Source organism: Polypterus senegalus, chromosome 12 (genome assembly GCF_016835505.1).
Source record: "Polypterus senegalus isolate Bchr_013 chromosome 12, ASM1683550v1, whole genome shotgun sequence".
NCBI lineage: Eukaryota > Metazoa > Chordata > Cladistia > Polypteriformes > Polypteridae > Polypterus > Polypterus senegalus.
In genome coordinates, this window is record NC_053165.1 from 142949169 (window position 1) to 142974373 (window position 25205).

At 40.3% G+C, this 25205-nt stretch overlaps 1 protein-coding gene across 1 annotated transcript in view; it reads right to left on the minus strand.

The window, feature by feature from the left end:
• The window catches only part of si:dkeyp-73b11.8 (BPTI/Kunitz domain-containing protein), a 32138-nt gene extending 12103 nt beyond the window's left edge, over positions 1–20035 (minus strand). The window contains exons 1-5 of the mRNA XM_039773682.1: positions 19891–20035; positions 14899–15087; positions 10067–10240; positions 5345–5386; positions 2994–3182 (exon numbers count right to left, since the gene is read on the minus strand). Coding sequence (XP_039629616.1) covers positions 2994–3182; positions 5345–5386; positions 10067–10240; positions 14899–15087; positions 19891–19969 — 673 coding nt within the window. The 5' untranslated portion in view covers positions 19970–20035. The remainder of the gene's footprint in view (positions 1–2993; positions 3183–5344; positions 5387–10066; positions 10241–14898; positions 15088–19890) is intronic.
• Between the last annotated feature and the right edge of the window lie 5170 nt (positions 20036–25205).

Genomic DNA, 25205 nt, shown 5'->3' on the forward strand with positions numbered 1-25205 from the left:
CTCCCATACACCTTGCTATTTTTGTTATACTGCGATGGTTGTTCCCCAAGCCTTTGTCATAAAATGAACGACAGTATCATCTCTGTCAACGGGTTTTTGTACAACATCATCTCTATTCTGGGATCCGGCAACTGTCGTCTCCAGCAAAACACCTATTCACAACTTCACAGGGAGCCTGTGAAGTTGAGAGAGAATATGTGTAATATGTTCAGTGGATTTAGAACAGCAGGTTATTATCATAGTAGCAGAAGTTTGAAGTAGTTGTAAGTGATGGATAAGTTTTTGTGGGATGCCAGTTAGAATAGCATTACAATAATCTATACATGAGGTGACTCAGGCATTAACCAATACTTCAGTACTGTGTTGCGTAAGAACAGGACTAAGTCTAGAAATGTTTCGGAGATGGAAGAAGGCAGTCCGAGAAATGTTACTTATATGGGAGGAATTATTTAATAATAATAATAATAATATTATTATTATTTAATAATTGCCATTATTAGTGTATAAATGGATATAAATAATTGCATGTAAACGATTCGCCAAAATCTGTTGTATGTAAATGATACTGTTTTAAATGTTATTGTTTTTCATCAGAAAACCCAGTTTTCTATGTCTACCTGTATTAGTTTAAATGGCACTTTTGCCATTCGCAATAGGGTGGACGCGCTGACGTATCGTGACGACTGGGCAACACAGTGAATGCGGCATCTATCTATATATGTCTATGCTCTCGACCTTGGGCATTGGTTTCGCTCCTTGGTATTTTCTTTCTTTCTGCGACGGTTGTTTCCTAAGCCTTTATTATAAAATGAACAACAGTATCTTGTCTGTCGACGGGTTTTTGTACAACGTCATCTCTATTCCGGGATCCAGCAACTGCCTGTTCCTATCAGTGGGTTATTTCTTGACACAAATCGTCTCCAGCAAAACGCCTCTTCACAACTGCGTCTTTCAAGAAGTATTTCTTTCTTCTTGATTTCTGAATTCCTTTCTCACTGTTTTCTGTTCCTATTCTTACACCGCCGTATGCTACGGCAGGCGTCGGCCAGTTAGAAAATAATATACTAAGTAACAGCTAGCTTGGATTTATGAGAGGAAGATTGTGCCAAGCCAATTTTTTATTTATATTTTTTTAATAGGAACGTGCAATAGTTGATAAAAGCAAAGCGCATAACATCATTTACTTAGACTTTCCCCACAGCATGATGCTGCCACCACCATGCTTCACTGTAGGGATGGTATTGGCCTGGTGATGAGCGATGCCTGGTTTCCTCCAAATGTGACGCCTGGCATTCACACCAAAGAGATCAATCTTTGTCTCATTAGATCAGAGAATTTTGTTTCTCATGGTCTGAGAGTCCTTCAGGTGCTTTTTGGCAAACTCCAGGTGGGCTGCCATGTGCCTTTTACTAAGGAGTGGCTTTGTCTGGCCACTCTACCATACAGGCCTGATTGGTGGATTGCTGCAGAGATGGTTGTCCTTCTGGAAGGTTCTCCTCTCTCCACAGAGGACCTCTGGAGCTCTGACAGAGTGACCATCAGGTTCTTGGTCACCTCCCTGACTAAGGCCCTTCTCCCCCGATCGCTCAGTTTAGATGGCTGCCCAGCTCTAGGAAGAGTCCTGGTGGTTTCAGACATCTTTCACTTACGGATGATGGAGGCTACTGTGCTAATTGGGACCTTCAAAGCAGCAGAAATTTTTCTGTTACCTTCCCCAGATTTGTGCCTCGAGACAATCCTGTCTCGGAGGTCTACAGACAATTCCTTTGACTTCATGCTTGGTTTGTGCTCTGACATGAACTGTCAACTGTGGGACCTTCTATAGACAGGTGTGTGCCTTTCCATATCATGTCACATCAACTGAATTTACCACAGGTGGACTCAAATTAAGCTGCAGAAACATCTCAAGGATGATCAGGGGAAACAGGATGCACCTGAGCTCAATTTGGAGCTTCATGGCAAAGGCTGTGAATACTTATGTACATGTGCTTTCTCAATTTTTTTATTTTTAATAAATTTGCAAAACCTCAAGTAAACTTTTTTCACGTTGTCATTATGGGGTGTTGTGTGTAGAATTCTGAGGAAAAAAATGAATTTAATCCATTTTGAAATAAGGCTGTGACATAAAATGTGGAAAAAGTGATGCGCTGTGAATACTTTCCGGATGCACTATAGCTCTTGGTCTGCTTTTCCTGAGGTTGTGTTCTTGAGAGTCTATTTTACGTTCTTGCTTGGTGGCTTGTGCAATTGAAATTGAAGAAGCTTCCAGAGTTCTTAAAATTATCTGGATTAATTGACCTTTACTTCATAAAGTTGACAGGTTCAGAGGGTCATTATTGTCTTGTGTACAGATGAAGTGAAATTCTTACTTACTCGTGTAAAGTAATGATCGATTGTTGTATCTCTTTGCTAAGCTGAGCCATTTGTGTCAATTTATGGGCTACTTCAACCAAACAATGGCTTTCTACCATATTTATAGCTACAGTATGTTGTAATGTCATAACTCACCCAGTTGGCTCATATGCATTAACAAGGAATTAGCTGCACAAATTAAATTTTAAAGAAACACAATAAGTAATTATTTGGTTAAAATGATTGTAGTTTGTAGTTTGCAACTACAAATTTCACTGAATTTCAAAGTGCACTTGATGAGCTGAGGTGAATTTACAAAACCATTTTTTTAAAGTTTGTATTTTTTTCTTTAGAAGGAAACGAATGCATGGACATCAACTTGATTTCTTAAATATTTCTTAGAAACTAATTTATTTAAGGTCATGAAACACATACATTAATTCAGGTGTGTTCAGGTGTTTGCCTGGCACTGTATGTGATGGATGTATGTGTTGAATTAGGACAAGTCTGAAACAGAACTCATTTTGGGCTCATTTGCTTTCAACAAATACTTGGTATCAACATATTATTAGCATGACTTTATTCACTTTTAAATCACATGCACCTCCACGTTTCCACATTACTAGCTTCTCTTTGCTCACCTGACTCGGGGTACACTTCATATCCTTTGGAAGAACAGTTTCTCATGCACATCTTGTCGGTGATGAATTTGTTTAAGTTGCCCCCACTTCCTCGGTATGAGAAAGGCTGGCAGTTGTCCAAAGTTTTATTGTAATAAACACGAAAAAAGTAGCCGTCTCCATATCCTTCGTCTAAGTTCATGTTGCAAGCTATGAAAAGAGAGAATAAAATGTTGTGAAAGATTTGGTGCAAAACACCTACAAGAGGTCATTTCTGCTAAAGGGAACAATACCAGCTTCTGAGGTCAAAACTCACTTACTTTTCCCCCAGTAGACTATTATATCTACTGGCATTTTTGCTAAATAAATTATTGAACAGACCATTGTTCCTTGTGTTTTTATTCAAATATATCACCTTTATCTGTAGGCACTATTTGCTCAAATTTGCCTGTTCAAATATGTTAAAAAAGTCAACACCTTTTCTTTCGCACATAATGCTTCATGTACACATCTGATGCCAGATAATGGTATCCAGCATGTGGATCTTTTACTGCAAGACGGGGTGCTAAAGCACTGCCTTTTCCCTCCTGCCTTATTTTCCTGGAGGACAAGACCCTATTTTAAGACCATGGTGACAGACGGCTGACACTTTGGCCACATAAAAGGATGAGTCAAAATTGCCGCTACAGTCTGATGTCATGCCCTTTCTCATATTTGCCACTCCTGCTAAAGTAGCAATTTGTACTCCTCAAGTGTGTGCCAGCTTTATCCTCTGTCATTTCTGGAGATAACAGCATAGACTATAGTAGCCTAAAAGCCACAAATCAAAAAAAGAAAAATAAACAGAAGACTTTTAAATGTTACTGTGTCTGAGTAAACATCTAAGAAGCAGCATCGGCAAGGCAGCTAAATGAGCACTTAGTTGTTGTCTTATTTGGCTTTGACAGTAAAAACAATGACAGCTATGATTATAAACACACCACTTAGTTATAGCACGATGTAAAGGACTAAGTCTGCAAGACGTAAACAGAAAATGAGTAACCAGGAGAAAACTTTCAAAACAGGTGTGAATCCTCTGAATGATGTCCACCAGTTTATTTTATACAACAACTACCACTCTGGGCATCACAGTACAATGCTGAGTGACTACCCTTTAAAATAAAGCTTACATCACTTTGAATTAGAATGAAATAATGAACACCGATTAAAAAATCTAAAAGCAATAGTTATAGTAACCCGAGGCTGTGGCACAATCTACTCAGAAAAACCACAGGTCATCATCACAGCCTAAAATGGGGCACTCATTAAATAGAATCAGAATGGCATAAAACCAAAAACTCCTTATGTTATTTGAATGATAAGTGGAGGACATGCACCCTGTACTCTGGGCATCCTCTCCTACCACTGTACATATGTCATGGTTCTTAACATCATTTAAAATGCCCTCAAGGGACTAACACAAGGCATGTGTAATCTATGGCTATGGAATTCTAAAGTGTGGAATGAGGCAGAATGATTTCTGGTGGGAGAGAAGGAGAGCAAAACACTGAGAGTGAGCTTAACTCCTTTCTATTACGATTGAGGGCAACTGTCTGCTTGCAAACAAGATGTTGTGCTTCCAGTAGTGCTCATAGAGTATGACAGGTCCCTGTTGGTTAAGCTGATGTGACATTACATGACTTATAGCAAGAGGGATGTCAGACTTGATGACCGAGTTACTAATCTAGTCAACTGAGTGTTTCAGTCTACATGGCTAAAAATTGCAGGGCATGTCAAGTTATGTGACTGTGTTTTGACAACTGTTCCATGCAGTTTCAGATTTGCAAAGTACTGTGAGCTTGCACCTTTTGTTTTTGGCAGCCAATAATGTCTTGCTTGAAGAAGCTGGTGTTGTATGAATGCTTTACAAGTATGGCAAGTTCAACTGCAATCTCTCTCCTTATTTCTCTTTTTTTTTCCATTCCTATTCTGGTATGTAAAAATATGAGACGAGCCTTTCTTTTGTTTGCAAGAACCAAAACATGTACTTGAGAATGTGAACTTATTGGCTATCAGTCCTCACATACACAGCACCCACCCCTGTGATTTAAGATAAAATCCAATTTGTTTGGTTTGGTCAGGGTGAGGTGTTGAATTGAGTCTGTCAAACTACACAACTTCCCCTGACGCACTAAGATTATATACACAAAGTATATAAGTGAAAATTACAGAAAAGAGGCATTTAATGCTACAGGGTCTTTACTTGTGTACAGAGATAACCCTGGATTTCAATTCCCAACCTTCTCACGCATTGATGGCAGGGCAGACCTCAGATGGCAGCAGAATGCACCTCACAAGAAGCCCCAGAGTGTAGTAACACAAGTCATTCATACCATTTTTTTTATTCTCTTCATCCTCTTCATCTTTTGGAGCATCTGTTAACAACAAAGAAGTTTAGGAAGAATTATCCAGTAGGAAATGTGCATCAAATTTTAAATGTCTTACATTTTTATTACGGTTGGAGCTGTAGGGCTTTTCAGCAACTATGTGTTTTGTGTATCCAATTTCTGGGTTGATCCATTCAGAAAAAAGGAACTGCAGAAACACATTTGATCCTAAGACCTAAAGAAAATTCCAAAGGAAGTCCTGAGGTAGTTATCATCCTACTGGTGCCACCAGTTCTCTTTTTCAGTGTTCTATCCTTATAGATAATGTGATACTATCTGTATTTATGGTGTTCGCAGCAATGCCTCGAGCAGCCACAAGAGCAGCGGCCGCGGGATGGATGCGGAGGAAAGGAAGTCACATGACTGACGCAGAACGTAGACTTGCTAATATGACCTCACGTACACAATGAGCACAGTGATCAAGAGCACCTGGCTGCAGCCAGATCCCTCTCACAGTGATGGGAAGTTCGGATCATTGAGTCTCGTTCAGCAAAATGAACGAATCATTTTTCGAGTCATTTCGTTCAATTCTCTTTCCGGCTCATACTGCATAGGTTAAGCTTATGGGGCTGTCACGTGATGAACGAACGACTCGAACCCGAAGACTCGAGAGATGAACTAATCAATTCTGTTTCCGGATCAGACTGCATAGGTTAAGCTTATGGGGCTGTCACGTGATGAACGAACGACTCGAAAAACCCGAAGACTCGAAACAGGTGAATCAATTCCAATACAGAAACTATAGGATGTTGCGCAAATGCGCATGCGCGACTGAACGAATCACTCCCACGAGACGACTCGTTCTTCCCGAGTCACATTAAAGATTTGTTCAAGAACGACCCATCACTTCAACGAACGGATGAGCAGCGTACGGCTTCAAATACTACTAACGCTGAAAGAAATCGTGCAAATCGGACACAAAGGATAGATGAAGAACATGCGCTACAGAATGCTACTAACGCTGACAGACATCGTGCCGGCCGTGCACAAGCGACTGAAGAAGCTCGAGCAGCCGCAAATGCAGCAGGGATTGAAAGAAATCGAGCAGCCCGTGCCTTGCGGCGGCCGAAAAGGTCTCTTTTAACCACAAATCAGTACCATGATAACAAAATCATTTCAATGACTTAACAAATAATTCTTTGCAGAGAAAGTATGGGTTTCACAAACGTTGAATTTGTAGCCCGATTCGAATGGGCTCCCAGTCGATAGTATACTATAAATCAATGGAGGGTTTTGTTCTTCTCTACTGTTAATTGGCCATGTCACAGTTGTTAAGGGAGCTTAACTTTTTTATATTTAACTAGTCAGTTTGTTTTTTCTTTGTTTGTTTGTAAATGGAAATAGAATAAGGTTATGTACTTTAAAAATATAATACAGTACAGTTAGAATAATTTCAGCATGTACATGGTGACGAGTACCAGAGAAGAATAAACTAAACTGAATTAAAGTTGCATACATTGTATGAGGACGAAGACAGTGTTAAAGACTCACACAGAAATCCCTCTGAGGGGGAAATAAACCAGGAGATATTAGCAGAAATAAAGGACAAGGCCAGAGTGAGTAAAAAAAAACAGGAGAACGAAGAGATCAGGGCAAAAAAAATCATAATTTGAGCACAGGGGCAAGGTTAAAATCTAAACAAGAATTCCATACACTAGGTCTACATGGAAATTAAGCTAACTATCGCTAAGACTACAAGACGTAGAGAATATCCACTGAGGGATACGGAACTTGTTGAGCACCACCATATTTAGGTGGGAAATCCCAGTGACATCTTTAATTGTTTATCCCTCAGCAATGTGAATGGGAAAATGATGATGCATGATTGACATTGTGTCGAGTAAAAAGATCAAAATAAGATAGTAATGAAGAACAACACCATTATAACAAAAATTAAAGTAAAGGGTAACATCAGAAATGAAATCCCCAAATACAGAAAGTCCAAGTGAGACGAAAATTGACATTTGAAAGTAATTGAATACAACAGGCATTCTGACGAGGTGGATCAACTGGTTGAACAGACACTTTCATTGTAGGGTGGGTTTAAGTATCATCACATAGTTCATAGTTGAACAAAAGGATTTATAAGTCAGAAAAGAACATCCATCCATTATCCAACCCGCTATATCCCAACTACAGGGTCACGGGGGTCTGCTGGAGCCAATTCCAGCCAACACAGGGCACAAGGCAGGAAACAAACCCCGGGTAGGGCGTCAGCCCACCGCAGGGTGTGCACACACACACCCACTGGGGACAATTTAGGATCGCCAATGCACCTAACCTGTATGTCTTTGGACTGTGGGAGGAAATCGGAGCACCCAGAGGAAACCCACGCAGACACGGGGAGAACATGCAAACTCCACACAGGGAGGACCCAGGAAGCGAACCCGGGTCTCCTAACTGCGAGGCAGCAGCTCTACCCACTGCGCCACCCTGAAAAGAACATAGGCCAAAAAAATTAAAAGGCAAAACTAAAAAAGACAGACATTTCTCGACTCTCTCTGAAGCAGGCAGCATGCTGAAATTTTCCAAGATAACACATGGGTGTCGATTAACACATAAGCCCACAAGTAGTAATATGTGAAAAAAAAGATATCATTGTGTTATTTTTGTTATAAAAATGCCTGCTGCTGTTGGTGTAGCATGCAAGCTGACAATCCAGTTTTGTAGTGACAGCTAGTGAAGAAGGAATTAAGCATGGCATGTTATCAACTACAAAGAATCGAACATATGCTGTATGCATATACATTTAATCCTGAATGAACTGAGGGGTACATTTAATCCTCCCAGTTTAGGGTCATTTAGAGGAGTGTGAATGATGGCGTGCCAATCCTTTTCAGGACTCAATTTCACTGTTAAACAGAAAGGATGTGTTGCATGCAATCCAATAGCAGAAACCTATAAATAAAGCATCTGTTTAGATAGATAGATAGATAGATACTTTATTAATCCCAAGGGGAAATTCACATAATCCAGCAGCAGTATACTGATACAAATAAACAATATTAAATTAAATAGTAATAAAAATGAAAAGAATTAAAATAAAATTAATGTTCGCATTTACTCCCCCGGGTGGAATTGAAGAGTCGCATAGTATGGGGGAGGAACGATCTCCTCAGTCTGTCAGTGGAGCAGGACGGTGACAAAAGTCTGTCACTGAAGCTACTCCTCTACCTGGAGATGATCCTGTTCAGTGGATGCAGTGGATTCTCCATGATTGACAGGAGTTTGCTTAATGCCCATCGCTCTGCCACAGAAGTTAAACTGTCCAACTTTAATCCTACAATGATTAAACATTAGTTGTAATTCAGTTATTTGATTTTGAAACACTGTGATCTGGTGGCACAATGACCAGTCTTCATAAATGGGGGCTCAGATAATGGATAGATAAAATGGGAAGGATGTTATTTACTTAACAGCACATGAAGGAATCAATGTGTTTTTTAAATTGAGAAGTATTACTGACACATATCTAGTTTTCAGTGTTAAAACAGGTAATCATACTTAGTTGAACACGCACATTAATTGTGATTAATCCAGAAATGCATGGGGAGAACAGGCATGTCCCATACAGTTGGTTTTTTGAGGCAGGAATGACAGCTCTGCGCTACTACTCTGCCTATAGTATATGTTTAAATATCTATAGTAAACTTTAACTTGATTAAAACTAAATGTATACTTATAACTTTGTTAAGTTATTGTCACTTGATTGCAAGCTACGTGTGCACCGGACCTGCCCGTCAACAGCTGTCACTAGATGACTGAAGCATTCTTGTATACGATGACAATGGCATTTTTTAACTTATGTTTTTATTTTTCTCATTTCTATGAGTTTTTCACTCCTTCTTTATCCTGGAAGAAACAGAGATTTCCTGTAAAAATTCTGCAAACATACACTTTTATTTATTTATTATTATTTTTTTTGCCAGTGTTTTATGAACATTACCATTGATCTCAATGGAGCAAGTGTCTATCTAAAAAAGCTTGAAAGCTGCAGCATGCAGGAGTTTTCTAAATCACTCTCTGCTAAAGGCGTGAATAGTGCCATTGAAAAAAAATGGCAACTAACTTTTCCAGTGGTTTAGGAGCATTCAGGGCTAGGGTGCTAAAAAAATGCTTAGATATAAACGGGCTCTAACAATGAAAAAAACATCACAAAATAATCATATAAAAATAAGAACATGAACAAATTAAAATAAAGGGACAGAGCTCTGGAAAGTCTATCAAACTGGTAAAATGGGATTTTTATAGTGGTGAAAGAAGACCCAAAGCGTTGACGAGATTTGATTGGTCATTTTGTTTCCTTTGTTCTTTCTGTTATCCCTTGTGTGACCCTCCATTTTGTGTGTTGTTTATATAAATACACCTTTTTAATACATTTGGAAGTACTTGTCACTATTCCAGGATTCCCAGCTGTATATACCTGGAATGTGCTCTCCATTTACACCCAGTTAAATACAATCAATCAAGACAATAAACTAACAGGAGCCTATTGTATTGGCTTCTCTGTTAAGACCTTCAGAGCCTGATATCAAAATAGGTTTCTTCCAGCACCTACTATGAATCATCTCCCCTTTGGGGTCAAGTGACAAGTTTTCTGAACTATAGGAGCCATCCCTCACCCCACATCATTCATGAAGCCCTCAAGCTTTCTGTCTTCGTGCTTACCAACAAGGTGGCCACATGTCCTGTTGCACATTTCTTTGGTTTCAAATCTGTTGCCATTTCCACCACAGCCTGTGTAGAAGAACCCGTCGCATGTCCTCTTTGACCAGTCATAATGAAATACGTAATAGAAACCTTGACAAAAGCCTTTGTCATTCTTCATTTTACAAACAGCGTCTAAAAAAAAAAAAAAAAGAGAACAGGACATAAAGGAAAACAATGTTGTGCTTCAGCATTGGCAACAGATGGACTGGAGATGCCCAGGTGGTACTTGTTGTTTGCAACTGATTGTAATCTGGTCATGAGCAGGGGCGCCATTACAGATATCAGGGCCCAATGCAGAACTGTCCTATTCTGTCTGTCCTGAGCCTCAACCAAATGATGAATCAACCTTTTTTCAAAACTGTTAGTAGCAGAACATTACAAATACGTATCTTGGAACATTTCAACACATATGCATAAATTTACTAGCTTGCATATTTTTACTTTACATTTCAAACCAAATGCAAATGATTTAGTAACACTGCAAACCAAATACTGTACAACAAATTATCCTTTTAACATTATGTAAAGCAAAGGTAGTGTACATTAGTGCATAATTTCTACTTGATTCACTTCTGACTTTTCTTATTTGCAATGACATTAGTGATGTCTGCAAAATTTACTTGACTCTCAAGCTCCCAAGATAAAGACAAGGATTACATGACCATTCAGTCTTTCATGGTACAATGTTAAGCAGAAGTCATTTTTAATCAATTTCATTTTACTAAAATAACATGCTGTCCCTGCGGTGTGCTGGCACCCTGCCCAGGGTTTGTTCCTGCCTTGTTCCCTGTGTTGGCTGGGATTGGCTCCAGCAGACCCCCGTGACCCTGTGTTAGGATATAGCGGGTTGGATAATGGATGGATGGATGGACATGCTGTCCCCTCACTGCAGTGTAATGTGCATAAAATACACAGTGCAACACACACATATTTGGGTAAGTGCAGTGAAGCTTCATACCATGGATGGCATTAAGCAATTCAAGAAGGGTCCATTCATTTTTAAAGCTGGCATAATGTATCTTCTTTTGGGACTTCATATGACATTAAATCTCCAAATAGTGTTACTAATGGTGCTGTTACGAAAACAGTGAATTTGTGTATTGGACTGTCCTGGACCCCCCATCTGCCCATTGTGCACAGAATGTCCTGGGCCACCCATCAGCCCATTGTGCACATACCATCTATTCGCCCCATACCAGCTCATTGTGCTCAGATCATCCTGGGCTTCCCACCAGTCCAGGGCCTGGGACAAATGTTATCATCTTCCTTCCCCATTGTTGCCCTGAATTGTAAGGACTGATTGATCATTTTCTTTTCTCAGGTACATGAAGTCCTGTTTATTGTGTTTGATGTCTGTGTTCTTTATTCTTTTTCAACTATTGTTCCCAACTGCGTGGTATATTCATTAACATTAGTTGATCAACCTTGACTCAGGAAATATCCAACCAGTCTATGATGATGGTGGAAGGTCTGGCCGATGGCACACACATACAGTGCCTCACATACAGTAGGTGACACAGGTGGTTGCCTAGTGTATATCTACATGTTGCAGGTCAAAAACATGGAACTGGCCCATGGCACAGGCAATTTATGTAGTTGTCTCTAGGATATGATTTTATCAAGGTTTTAGCCCCACTTTTTTTTTAGTTGTTGAGAACTAACAATTCAAAGAGAGTGAGGGGGTTTCCACTTTTGGGAATTGAACGTGGCCAATTCAAAGGGGAAAGAGGGGGGTTCCCCAGAGGCTATTGTGGGCTATCAATATGAACAGAGCATGGGAGTGCAATGCACAACCATACATTTTTAATTATGTCACGATCAAAAACAAAATTAAACCACCCATGTGCATATTTATTACATTTACATTTATTACAGTGCTAACATGTTAGATTTGCATTTAATTTTGGCACTAATAATCTTCCTTAATTTTAAGAAGAAAAAAGCAAAAAGTACTTTTATGAGATTCAGCCATTTTAAAAGGAGACTGGATGTGTGCCTCATGTCTTCCCTGTTTGTCTTAATCCTATACCTGCTCTATAGATAGCTATACCACAAAACCGGAAAAAAATCACACTTATGATCGTAAATATTCTTTCACTCTAAGGAAAACCTGCCTGTTCCGACGTGATTGACAAAGAAAATGTGGGCCTCAGTGAGACAATATTGAGCTCGTGCAGCAGGCAATGAAGTGACAAGAACTGAGCAGATATTGTAGGCATACATCCAGTGCTTGAACTGGGGAAAGCTGGTATGGTGTATCGGTGTGCACGACCCCTCTTCAGACCCTGCAAACAGCCATCTACCCATCCATCCATCCATCCATCTTCCTCATCTATTTATCCAAGGATCATTCGCGGTAATTTCCATTTGCAAGAAAAGTTGTTTTAGACGTGGTGAACTACAAAGTAAATCAGTGCACTTCTTTGCTTTCACCAGCAGAGGGAGAGCTTGTGTCAAAACTACTGAAGTTCATTTCAAGGAATCCGTATTTTTTTTTTTTCACCGTGGCCCTAATACGCTTCCGTACATATGCGCTGAGGGCAGTAAATGTAAAACTCACTCTTACATATTTGACTGTTTTAAAGACAAGGCCATTCTTATTTCCTGCTATCCTTCCACGGATTAATTTTATGAATTTCTCAAAGAACTGTACAAATTTAGTATCTAAATCTGAACTGTGTTTCCTCCGCAGGGTGTCTGGGCTTTCCCTTAAAGATAGGGTGAGAAGCTCAGTCATCCGGGAGGGGCTCAGACTCCGCATCGAGAGGAGTCAGATGAGGCAAGAGCATCTGGCTGCAGCCACTGTAAGGTGTTGAGCTCCACAGTAAGCGGAAACACGTGACCGCCACAGTAGACAGAAAAACACCCCTCTTCTACTATCTTAAGCTTAGGCGTGCTATTTGCCTGTTGCTGCCTTCCCCATTGTTTTTTAAGGTTAGGATTGTTGATTGGGTAGGTCCTATATTAGTTAGTCCCGTTTAGTCTTTTTAATTTTATCCTGCCTTGTACGTCCGGTTGTTCGGGTTGGCTTCATTTAGTTAAAAGAAACCGTTTTCATCGTACTCTTGTCTGGAAAGGTGTTCATCCATGTGTGTTTTTAGAGGGATTTTTTTAGTTTGCGGAAGAAATAGCTTTTTAAGTTGGATCCTGTCCTGCCTCGTGTTACTTGTTGTCCGGGACAATTTCTGGACATTTCATGACGTTATTTTATACGCTAAAGAAGGAATAAGCCCCCTCTCCCACTATCTTAAGCTTAGACATGCTATTTCACTGTTTCTGCCTTCCCCAGTGTTTTTAAGGTTAGGGCTGGTGATTGGGTAGGTCCTATATTCATCCGCCTACTGTGGAGGTCACGTGTTTCCGCTTACTGTGGAGCTCAACACCTTACAGTGGCTGCAGCCAGACCCTTCTCAGATGAGGTGGCTCGGGCATCTGATCAGGATGCCTCCTGGACGCCTCCCTGGTGAGGTGTTCCGGGCACATCCAACCGGGAGGAGGCCCCGGGGAAGACCCAGGACATGCTGGAGGGACTATGTCTTGCGGCTGGCCTGGGAACGCCTTGGGATTCTCCCGGAAGAGCTGGAAAAAGTGGCCAGGGAGAGGGAAGTCTGGGCCTCTCTGCTTAAGCTGCTACCCCCGCGACCCGACCCCGGATAAGCAGAAGAGGATGGATGGATGGATAGTATCTAAATTCATTTACTTTGTGAAATTATTAAGTAACTTTTGGAGCATCTCAGCACTGTGTAAAGAAATGGCTCTCAGGTACCTGGAGTCATTGTTTGTAAAGCCATTATGTTCACAATTCCTTTCTCTTTCTTTCTTACGTTGTCTGCTTGTCCATGAGCACAGGACCCTCGGGACACTAATCACAATGACTTCCTGATTCCACTACCTGTCTTTTCCGCTGTTTATTTTTTCCATTGTCACTTGTACCTCGTGTCTGTTTTTCTTGTTGTGAGCCAGTGAGTCTCTCTGTCTGTTCCCAGCCCTCCCTTCACCAATGCATAATAGGCAAACTAAAATTGGAAAAATCTGTTGCCGACTCTCCCCATCTCTCATGTTCAGCCTGTCCATATCAGTCTCCTGCAGCATTGCATAACAATTGGTGGCACACAAGCAGCCATGACATTGCAGCTGGGGCACTCTTAGGGCTAAACGCACTAACAAATGTCTTCACCAGGAATTATGTGACATTGACCATAATGCAAAGGGACTTGCTGGGTTCTTGGCCCCATGGACATGAAATACTATCATGCAAATCGCCACATCTTCCTTTTCATTTCAGTCTTACCTGCTTTCTGTGATCAAGTACCAATACTCCGTATGGAGTGGTGGCTTTCCTTGCTGTGTCTTTTTATTTTATTGCTTCAGCCAGGTCTTAAAAGCCATCACAAGAACTTCGGCATGAGTTCTAATCAGAAGACTTTCACTGTAGGAAAGCTGGAGGTGTGGCAGATGCCAGTTGCACATGGCTGTCTTTAAGGTTTATATGGCCTGCTAGGTGTTTTGTGGTGGGGGCATATGGTGCCGAATTTTCACTGCAATAATACTGAGCTAACATTTACTTAGTAGTTCACTGCTGGGTTGATTCAGTACCCTTACCACCTGCTTGTAAGAGAGACAAATGCATTTTTAATTCATGTTCATGCTCATTACTTTGACAGATCTGGTTTTGGCCTTTTGCAGGCGCTCTGAGGCTTATGGCCACCACACAGTTTGCTCTTCATCATTTGCAAATTACTATTTTAAACAAAATACCCGACTCCCATGGAATGCTTGTGTGGACTCACCTGTCTCAGGGTACAGTACATGTGCTTTGGAAGAACAGTTCCTCATGCACATCTTGTCATTGCTAAATCGGTTTAAATTGCCTCCGCTTCCACGGTATGAGAGGGGCTGACAGTTGTCTCTGGCTTTATCATAATAAAGATTAGGAATATTACCGCTTCCTTGTCCTTCATCTGCTGGCAGGTTGCATACTGTGAAAGAGAAAGAAAGAGAGAATCATTGGGATTGGTTAGGTGTGTAACTCACCAGCTCTCTGTCAGTCACGGGTGGAACTCTGCCACCTGACTAATGGACTCTTGACAGCAGTGAACCACTGAAATGCAGCTTTGTATGCCAGCCTGGGGAGGGGATGATGTGCAATCTCCATATCATTGTGGAGATCCTCACTTCTATTCATTGAAAGAAAAAAAAGGAAAAAGGAGATCAAGTAAAGTGGCCTTGTAAGTATTAGCTAGCAACATATGTAATACTTCATGCAGGGTAACAGTTATTTAACAATTACTTGGCTGACACCTTTATCCAGTGCAACTTACAGCATTTGAGATACAGTTGGTTACATGTCTATTCTTTAACCAATTGAACCCACAGCCTTAGTGTTTGAGGTCCAAAGCCTTAACCACTGCGCCACACTGTCCACCTCTGCTGAAGAGACTTCACTACCATGTATATTACATCAGGACCGGTCATTTGTCACACACAGGGACATTGAGACGTCCGCTGTCTTGTAATGCAGGCCTTCGCCTTTGGAGCACAAAGTGAAACTGGAGCCTGATGAGTCAGAAGTGCCACCACAGTCTGCTGTCATAACACTTTCAAATGTTTGCTGCACCACTAAAGTAACAATTTGTATTCCTCAAGTACGTGTCAGCTTTATCCACAGTCATTTTTGGAGACAAAAGCATAGCATAGAGTAGCCTTAAAGCCACAAGGAAAAAATAAATAGAAGACTTTAAATTGTAGTGTGTCTGAGAAAACAGACAAGACAAAATACCATCAGTCCAGCTAAATGTACACTTGGTCTCAGAACTTCTTTCTGTGTTGTTAGTTCACAAATACATAGACATGTGACCTGAACGGCCATCAAGTCCTCAAACATGGTCCTGCTCGGCAGCCTGATCCTGATGTCCCCCACATTTCTATTTTACCTTATCTTGTACTCCCATAGTGTACCCAGGTGTATAACACCCTGTTTAACAAGGAACACTTGAAAAATTGGTTCATTCATTCATTCATTTTATGAACACACTTTATCCTGAGCATAGTTATGGGGAAGCTGGGGCCTATCCCAACAATAATAGGACACAAAGCAGGAACAATCACTGGACATGGTGCCAGTCCATTACAGGGCAAACATCCACACACACACATCAAGGGACAATTTAGCATCACCAACCCAACTCCAGCAAGCAACTGTAGGAAGCCCTCTTGGACAAATGGAGAACATGCAAACTCCTTGCAGGGAGTACCCTCCCACTGTGCGGCCCTTCTGCACATATTTGTGTGTACAAAATATAAATAAGATCAAGATAAAAACAAAAAAAAAAACCAGAAGGAATGCTGCTGCCGCTGAATTGCATTTGGTTATGCTACCATCTTTGCAACCACCGGCACAAAGATTGCCATTTGAACATATTAAATCATTAACAACTGGGCATGGCATTCAAATCCAGGGTGTGTTTTTTTATTTATTGCATGAAAAACCTTTGGTGAGGTTGGATTTTAGTCAGCTTTTGGTAACATGGGGTTCATCCATTGATGAAAATAATTCTACCTTACGTTGTCTATAAATGGCCAAAAATATCTTATGAGTCAGTCAGCTATTCAATCACGGACACCTATCTATCTATCTATCTATCTATCTATCTATCTATCTATCTATCTATCTATCTATCTATCTATCTATCTATCTATCTATCTATTATATAGTACTCTTCAGTTCTATCTATCTATCTATCTATCTATCTATTATATAGTACTCTTCAGTTCTATCTATCTATCTATCTATCTATCTATCTATCTATCTATCTATCTATCTATCTATCTATTATATAGTACTCTTCTATCTATCTATCTATCTATCTATCTCTATCTATCTATCTATCTATCTATCTATCTATCTATCTATCTATCTATCTATCTATCTATCTATCTATCTATCTATTATATAGTACTCTTCAGTTCTATCTATCTATCTATCTATCTATCTATCTATCTATCTATCTATCTATCTATCTATCTATCTATCTATCTATCTATCTATCTATCTACCAGAGATCTAATAGATGAGCATTAGAAGGATATGGAGGTTTAGTTAGAAAAGGTCAAACAGAGACATGGCTAAGCCAGTCCCACCTTTCTAGTAAAGAGAGGCAGAATGTGATCTGCTCTAAATTTGTCTCCATGAGCTCGCCTGCCGGAGTGGAGCCCCCTAGTGGCAAAGTAACTACAGCCTAATTCTATTCTGAACTCTGCCCATAGAGACATCCTATGCGATCTGAGTGAGTTGTTGCACTCACCTCCACTCCCCCTGTACAAATATGTGTCAGTGTAAAACAACTGTTTCATACATGTAAATCGATGTGGAGTGGTATTCACCTTGAAAGGCACTACACTTCAGTTGGTACACTTGCAAAGAATTTCCTTTTATTTTTCCGATTGTGTTAAAAGCAGGGGAGTGGTGCCACGCTGGCTCAGAGGGGCCACAAGGTGAATGTGGCTTGGCGAAGCTGTCTGTGCCATTTTTCCCCTCTAATTACTGCACTGGGCACAGACACGCTGTAGAAAATGAAATTTAAAATATCATAAGTGCGCTGTAAGTATATGTTTCTCTATAGATCTTGTGAGAAGTGTCTGACGGCACATAAGAACTTTCTTGGAAGTCTGGTGTTTGTTGGATGCTATCCTTGGGCGTTGTCTGAGACACTTCCAGCTGCTCCTCCATCTGTTTATATTTGGTGAACAAGAGAAGGGTCCATTTTCCCCTTCTGCTGCATCTTCTTCCTGCCCATGATGTTCCTGGCATTCTAGGGTAGTCATGTCAGTTTTGTCTGCTGATGTTCATTGATTCATTTTCCTCAGCACCTTGTGTATTGTTTTGTGTTGCTAGCGGCTAAGGGTTCAAGTGACCTGAAATGACTTAATCTGCCAGTAGGAGGCAGCTGGTCTAAAAAAGGTCACAACATGTCAACATAAGCAGGTAGAACTGAAAAATGCCAGCGGTTTAGACACTAGCAAGTAGCTGTAGATGTCTGAACTTTGTTAGGCTCCACAGAATCTGAGATTTTCTGTTCAGATTAGTGCTAAATAGTCCCTCATTGATGTAGAATTGCTCCAAGATTAGCTGGTTATTAGATGTTCACTTGCAACCAGGTAGGCTTAAAATAAAGCAAAGGAGTAAGGGCTTAATTAATCAAACTTTATTTTACATAGCACCTTCCACAAGTTCTGCTCCTCCTCCTGAATTCAGTGTGTAAAACTGTAGGCAGGATCCTCTTCAGGTGGAGACGTCACTTTTGGAATCTGGGAGAGGTGTAGATGCAAAGGTCATGTGGACATGCTGTAAAGTTTACAGCTTTGCTCAGATAACTGTCAGAAGACAAACAGTCGGCCTAACAGTCTTGGACAATAATTAACAAGAGGCACAGTTTCAGGAACTGGGAAGAGCGCACAGTGGTGTGCTCCAGACTTCAGTTCTCTTTGTTCTTAAAAAAACAATGTGTGTCTTCCGGTTGGCCCAGCCCGGCGCACTGCTGCTCCTTCTTGAAGACCTCACTGTTTTTTTATTAGAAGCACCTAGCCATCACCTAGCAAACAATATTTAACAGACAGTCCTCCTTTGTACTTTATATAGTATCTCAAATGCTACTAGGTTAGGATTACACAGAAGAAGCATTGCGGATAAACAATGTTAGGAGAAGTGGACATCAGTAAGCAGTCTGTCGCGTATAATAAGGGGACTGAAAGGGAGCCATCACAACTCTATAGGCAAATGGTGGGGGCTTTACCGGGGCTTGGACAGTAAAGGTGGTACACAGATGATTATGAAGGAGGCTGATGCATAGTTTTCTTGGGCACAGCCTTATCCACCACTGTCAGTTTTAGTATCTAATCTATACTGCTGCAGAAAGTACGTAGATTCCTTTTGCTTTGAGTTATCTATACTTGTTTAATGGCACATCTCATTCAGTATTTGCCCTGAGAACTGCAGAAGCCCTGCATATTTATGCCACCTGACCATACTTCACTTTTTTGTCCCTAATTGCTGCACTCCATGTTCTCCAATCTGCTGCCACCACAAGTTACTACCTACATTCAATCTCCATCAACTTTCCAAGGAATGGTGCAGTTTTAATTTAGCTAGTATTTTGTGTAAGGCAATAAGTATCCATCATGCCTGAGTGCTCCACCATGTTCTTCTTTGTGCTTCCTGATTGTTAACATCAGTCATGAATCATTGTTAGTGCTGCTTCTTCATATGAGTCTACAAAAACAGTGTTGAGCAGTGGAGCATTTTCAGGAGTAGTCCATCTGTCTGTTTCCATTTTGTATACATTTATATCTGTTAAGCTGATGGAAAATGACCCTCTTGTAATCACAACTGTTCTGGAGCAGGCATGTCTTCTCCAGTGCTGCTGCATACATCTCAAAGAAGAATGATGGACAGGTTCCCCTCAATTTACTCCCTCAAAGTGCCACCATTTTGTGCTCACCTTAATTCCCACTGGCTCTACAGTATACAAGTTAGCCAGAAGGAACAACACCAGTCGGGTCTGACATTTTTGGAAGTGCCTGTTAATTATACACTTGTTATACATAATTCACTAATTCGAAAGTTAGTCCCACATGGACTTGAGAAGCCCTTGACTACAATAAAGTCACATTCTAACTGATCCAGCTATGCAAAGAATACGGGGTGAAATGGCTTGTGGGGCACATGTTCCTCATTCCCAATTGTCCCCAGAATGCTACCTAATAAAGTAAAGACTGTGGCTCACCTTCATTGTTGATGGATTGGCCAGAACTGAGCTGCCAAGTGGACAGAAGTAGAAGACCAGTGATGAAAGTGTGCCCCATGATGATCTGGAAGGAAGGAGCGTCAGGGCGCTGGTGATGACTTATACTGACAGCCAGTACACCTGGGATGACTCTTTTATTGCTTGCCCTTTGGACTTTCTGTGCAATAAAGTAAAGCAGCGAATGAACTGAGCAAACTCATAATAGGATCATCTTATCAGTGCTGCCCGATGTGAAACTGAGACTCCAGTACTTCAGAGCGCGCCTGGGAAGTTCTCAGCGTGAAGCACTGCAGGATTGCCTCATACTATATAAGCAGTATAGGGCATTTGGCCCGCGGACTCTCATCTAGTACCAGCCACTTGATGGCTCTACAACAATAAAAAAACTTGTAACATCTATTCAGATTTTGCTTTGCAATTGAGTGGTGTGAGGACCCCAAAGAATGTTTTGTGCACTTCTGAACGTGACTGGCCCTTGTATAGTAATGTTGCCCCAAATACTTACACATGTAAAATGAAAGGGGGAAAGAGGGTACTGTGTCTTTAAAATGGCCAACCTCACCTGCATGTCTCATCCATGTGTGAGGGGTAGGAAAGAAGGAAGTAGAAAGGCTATGTTTGAGGGAAAAACAGAAACGTATTGTGTCATTTCTGAATTCTCGATCACGTGTTTTCACAATGCTTATCTCGATGAAAGAAACGCTGCCTACATGTTTATATGGACTTCGCCTTTCCAAAATATTTACACATTTGGCTAATGCCTTTATCCAAGATGTCTTACAACAGTTTCGTTTGCCTTTCCAATTGGAGAACTGGCATGTCAAGTGAGCCCACAGCCTTAGAGTTTAATGTGCAAAGCCTTAACCACTATGCAATGTCAAACAAGTTGGATTGACTGAATAAGTCTTGCAGAGTGGAGTGAGTTCCTGCTTGAATCATCCCTGGATTATTCATATTTCACTTTAATTTTCCTCTTCCATTAGGTTGTTACTTTCTTAGTGCCTTTACCATGTGCCTCCCCTCCTAGGGCTTGTGCCTTAGATCCTCTAGAACAGGGGAGTCCAACTCAAATCATAGAGAGCTACAGTGGCAGGCTTTCCTTCCTGCCACTTTCTTCATCTGTGAACAGTTTCTGCTGTTAATTGACTTCTTTTCCTTTCATTTTATTTGCAGTGTTTATTTCAATCCTCTGAATTGTTAATTTTTTCCTTAAATGGCAGCCAAACATAAGGTAACTGTGAAGTGAGCTAACACCAGCTAAGTTGGGACCTCAAACTCAACCCAACTTTACTCAAACCATTTTTTTTTTAACTCTTGTTGTTAATTAAACCTGTTATTTAATTCCATGGTTTGTTGGTGCTCTCTTTCTGCCACAGTAGACATTTACAAAACTGTTAATTTTTTTTTCTAAGAACACCGTCAGAATGTGAACTGAGAACTTCACCTTTCTTCATCTTCAGATATTGTATGATTGACATAGGTTGCTAGTAATGTGTTGGCTCGTTTCATATTTCATTTTTGTTCATGTGCTAATTAGGGAAAAAAGAAACAATTATGGGTCTTAAAAATCAAGTCAAGTAAAATTAAGGCAAAAGAAGTTAGTTAGCCACAAATACTAATCACTAATTAAGAAAGTGGTTAGAATGAAAACCAACTGCCATTGTGCCCTCCAGGACTGAAGCTGGACGCCCCTTCTCTGGAGCAGTCTATCAAGTCTGGTAGATCATCTTACGTACATTTACATTTATTTGCTGAACAGACACTTATTTTTAATCCAAAATGACTTACAAATTGAGAAAAATCAGTCTAGGGACAGTGTTGAACAAGTGTAGCAGGACAGCTTACAAAAGTTGATCACCACAAGTGAAGAGTTATGAAGCTAGTATAACAAAAAAGTGATATCCACAGAGCCAGAAGTATTCATGAATAATCTGACAGATAGACACAGTACTGTAGGATTTTCAATCACTTTCTAAACACATGAGGGAGTTAGCAGTTTGGATGAAGGTGGGCAGCTCTTTTCACCAACTAGGAGGCACACACGAAAAGAGTCTGGAATGAGATTTGATACCATGCATCACCAGATACTGTTCACTGGTAGACCTGAGTGGACAAGAAGGAGCATAGTATCTCACCAGTGTCTCCATATACACAGATGCTGACCCATGGACAACTCTGTTGGCAGGTATCAAGGAGATGAAGTTAAAGCAAGCTGCTAAAGGGAGACGATATAGTGACCTGAACAGAGGAGCGACATACACCCATCTTGACTGGCTGAATACAAGACAGGCATTTTCATTTTGGACCATCTGCAGTTACTTTATGGCACATGCAAGTCCTGCTACTACTGGTGAGTTGCAGTAGTCCACGTGTGACAAGATGATAAGATCAAAGCATGGACTACAAGTTATGCTGCATTCTCAGTCAGATAAGGCTTGATTGTGTGGATGTTATACAGTGAATTTGCATGAATGAGAGACTTTTGAAATAGCCAGAAAAAGAAAGCTGTCCATCAAATTATTCATTTCTTTGTTAGTCTCACTGGGTTTTTCTAAATTTTTCTTAATACATCCAATATCATGACATAATTTTAAATAATTTCCTCACTGCTTGGCTGAGTATAAGAGGGTTGATGTTTGTATAGCCAAGGTAAAGTGTGTGCAGCCCAATCCTTATTAGTAGAATACAGCTCCTGAAGTGTTGTGTGAGGCAATGGGTACTTCTGAGAAACACTAGAGGGCCCTGTTTTAACGTGCCTGACATCCGATTATCATACCTTCTTAATCTCTTAACTGTACTTAAACATGACAGGAGGTGGCGCTGGTAACTCACAGCACAGGCTTAAGACAAAGCCAATGAAACCAGTCGAGCATTCTTCCTGCACTAACATTATCCCAGTTTGTGCTCTCTGGTTCCATGACTAAGGGCTAACTCCACCAGTCTATCAAAGCTCTTATACATCACACTGCACAACATGGTAAGATTAAGAGAAAGTAAAACAGAAGGTGGCCCCCTGATGTGTGATGTACTTCGCATTGTTAGATAGATAGATAGATAGATAGATAGATAGATAGATAGATAGATAGATAGATAATCAAAATTACAAAGGAAATAATTAGTTTTGAAATGAAGGAGGGGTGTTTGGAATTTGTCAGCTCAGATGAGGACCTTTTAACTCATTGGATCATCTCCCGCAGGTCACGACCTTTGAAGGCACACCTTGACAGCATAGAACACTACCCTAATGACAAGAGCAAAATTTAGAACATACCACAAAAACACAAAAAATCTTAACAACATTAAAAACACCCAAAATAATAAAAAACTGAGATCAGGATCGAAATCAGTGACTACAAAAATAAAATCCTAAAATGAAATCCTAAAATGATGTTAAAAAGAGACACATCTCTCTATTATAAAAAGAAATCATGGAAAGCAAAAGCAAGGCAACGATACATGATCATCTCGGAAGTTCTCGAAAGACATTTAAAAGATGCATGAGACAAAACAGACTTGCCACGGAGTGTCTTGTGGGGACCGTAAACATGAGACTTGGTGCCAAGAGACTGTGCCAGGACTGCCTCGCTGGGACGTGGAACATAAGATTCTTGCAAGACACGCCCTACTTACAAAAGATATCATATAAGAACACATGCATCAAAAAACATTCAGTCGTGTAAAAGCACGTAGTTCACACAGATCCTATGCTCTCAACACATATAAAGCGTATAAGGACAATATGGAGAATAGTGACCCAAAGGCGTTGGAGAGAAAAAAAGGCAGATAAGACATTATGAAACTAGTAAAATTCGAAAGTATTGTAGCCTCCCTGCCAGGTTGAGGCCTTTTTGGTTTTAACTGATTGTTCTGTCCGATTGAGGGAGGGCGGAGTAGAGCACAGAAGACTGATAGCAGGGTATACATTGATGTGATAAGGGGGGGCGATTTGCAGGGGATGAGGGGTTGGAGAAGGTGCTAGAAAGTTGTGTTTGGGGTTACGAAGTCAGCGATTGTTCAAGTAAAACTTTTGTGACACTTTATCATGTCAGTCGCTACAGTATCAAAGAAAAGACAGAAAAGATCGCATTACCGCAAAACAAACGGTGATTAATCATCAGAACCAGGTGTAATTGAAGACAGAGCAGGACAAATCGAGGTCAGAAATAAAAGGCAAAGAGTAGACAACAAAGTCTTTTCGCATTCGCATCATTCAATGCACAAAATGTGGATTTACACAATAATAGACCATACGCTATGAGAATCTGTGGTACCGGAACAGTTAAAGCAACGACAAGTTTAATTTCAAAGAATACACAATTTGGTCAGGTGTATATTTATGATCACAGAGAAGCGATGCAAATTTTAACTGGCAAAAAGAAAGGTAACGTATATATTCCACGAATAACATTACACACCAAAGGAGATCGTGATATACCATTCGTATTAAAATGTTTACAGTTTAATGTGAGAATAGCTTTTGCTATGACAATCAATAAATCACAGGGACACACATTAGAAAAAGTCAGATTATTTATTAGAGAATCAGAAACAATATTCACTCACGGGCAGTTATACGTTGCATTGTCACAATGTGTCTCCAAAAAATATTGTTTTTAATGAAGCTTTAAAGTAAAAGTGCAAATAATGAAATTGAAACAATTCTAAAGAAAAAAAAATTTAAATTGTATATCCGATTAACCAAACACAGGGGTTGGCGAGCGAAGCAAATTAAACGAAAGTACAGATTATAACAGTCATTTTGTGGTTTTGTTGCTGTAATGTGGTGGCCTTTTGGTAGGGTGTGTGGTTTCAAGGGGTTGTGACCAGCAACTCATTATTTAGCAGTATCAAAATATGCAGATAAAAGCAAATTTTGAGTGTGTTTAATTAATGTTTAGGGTTTATTTCTTCAGTATTTAGACTGGCATAATGATTTGGACTTTTGCATACTGTTCGTTTGTTTGTACTAAACGTTCCTGGGTTTGGTGAAAGATCAGGAGAACGTTTGTTTACAGATTTTCGTCTAGTTTTTGGCATTTCTTCAGACTTGTTTTTCCTTGTGTTTGGCCTAACACTTGAGGTGACCCTATATGAGCAGATACCTGAGCGGCCTCCGCTATTTTCTTCTCTGTTCTTCTTTTCCAGTTTTCTGTATGATGTAGTCATTGCACTTTACCAATGTAGACTGTGAGATGCAAACAAAGGAGGGGAGAACCAAATAAAATTTGTGGTGCCAGCCGGGTCACCCTGTTTATTGCCAGTGTCCAAAACAAAGAACAAAAATAAGTGCAGGG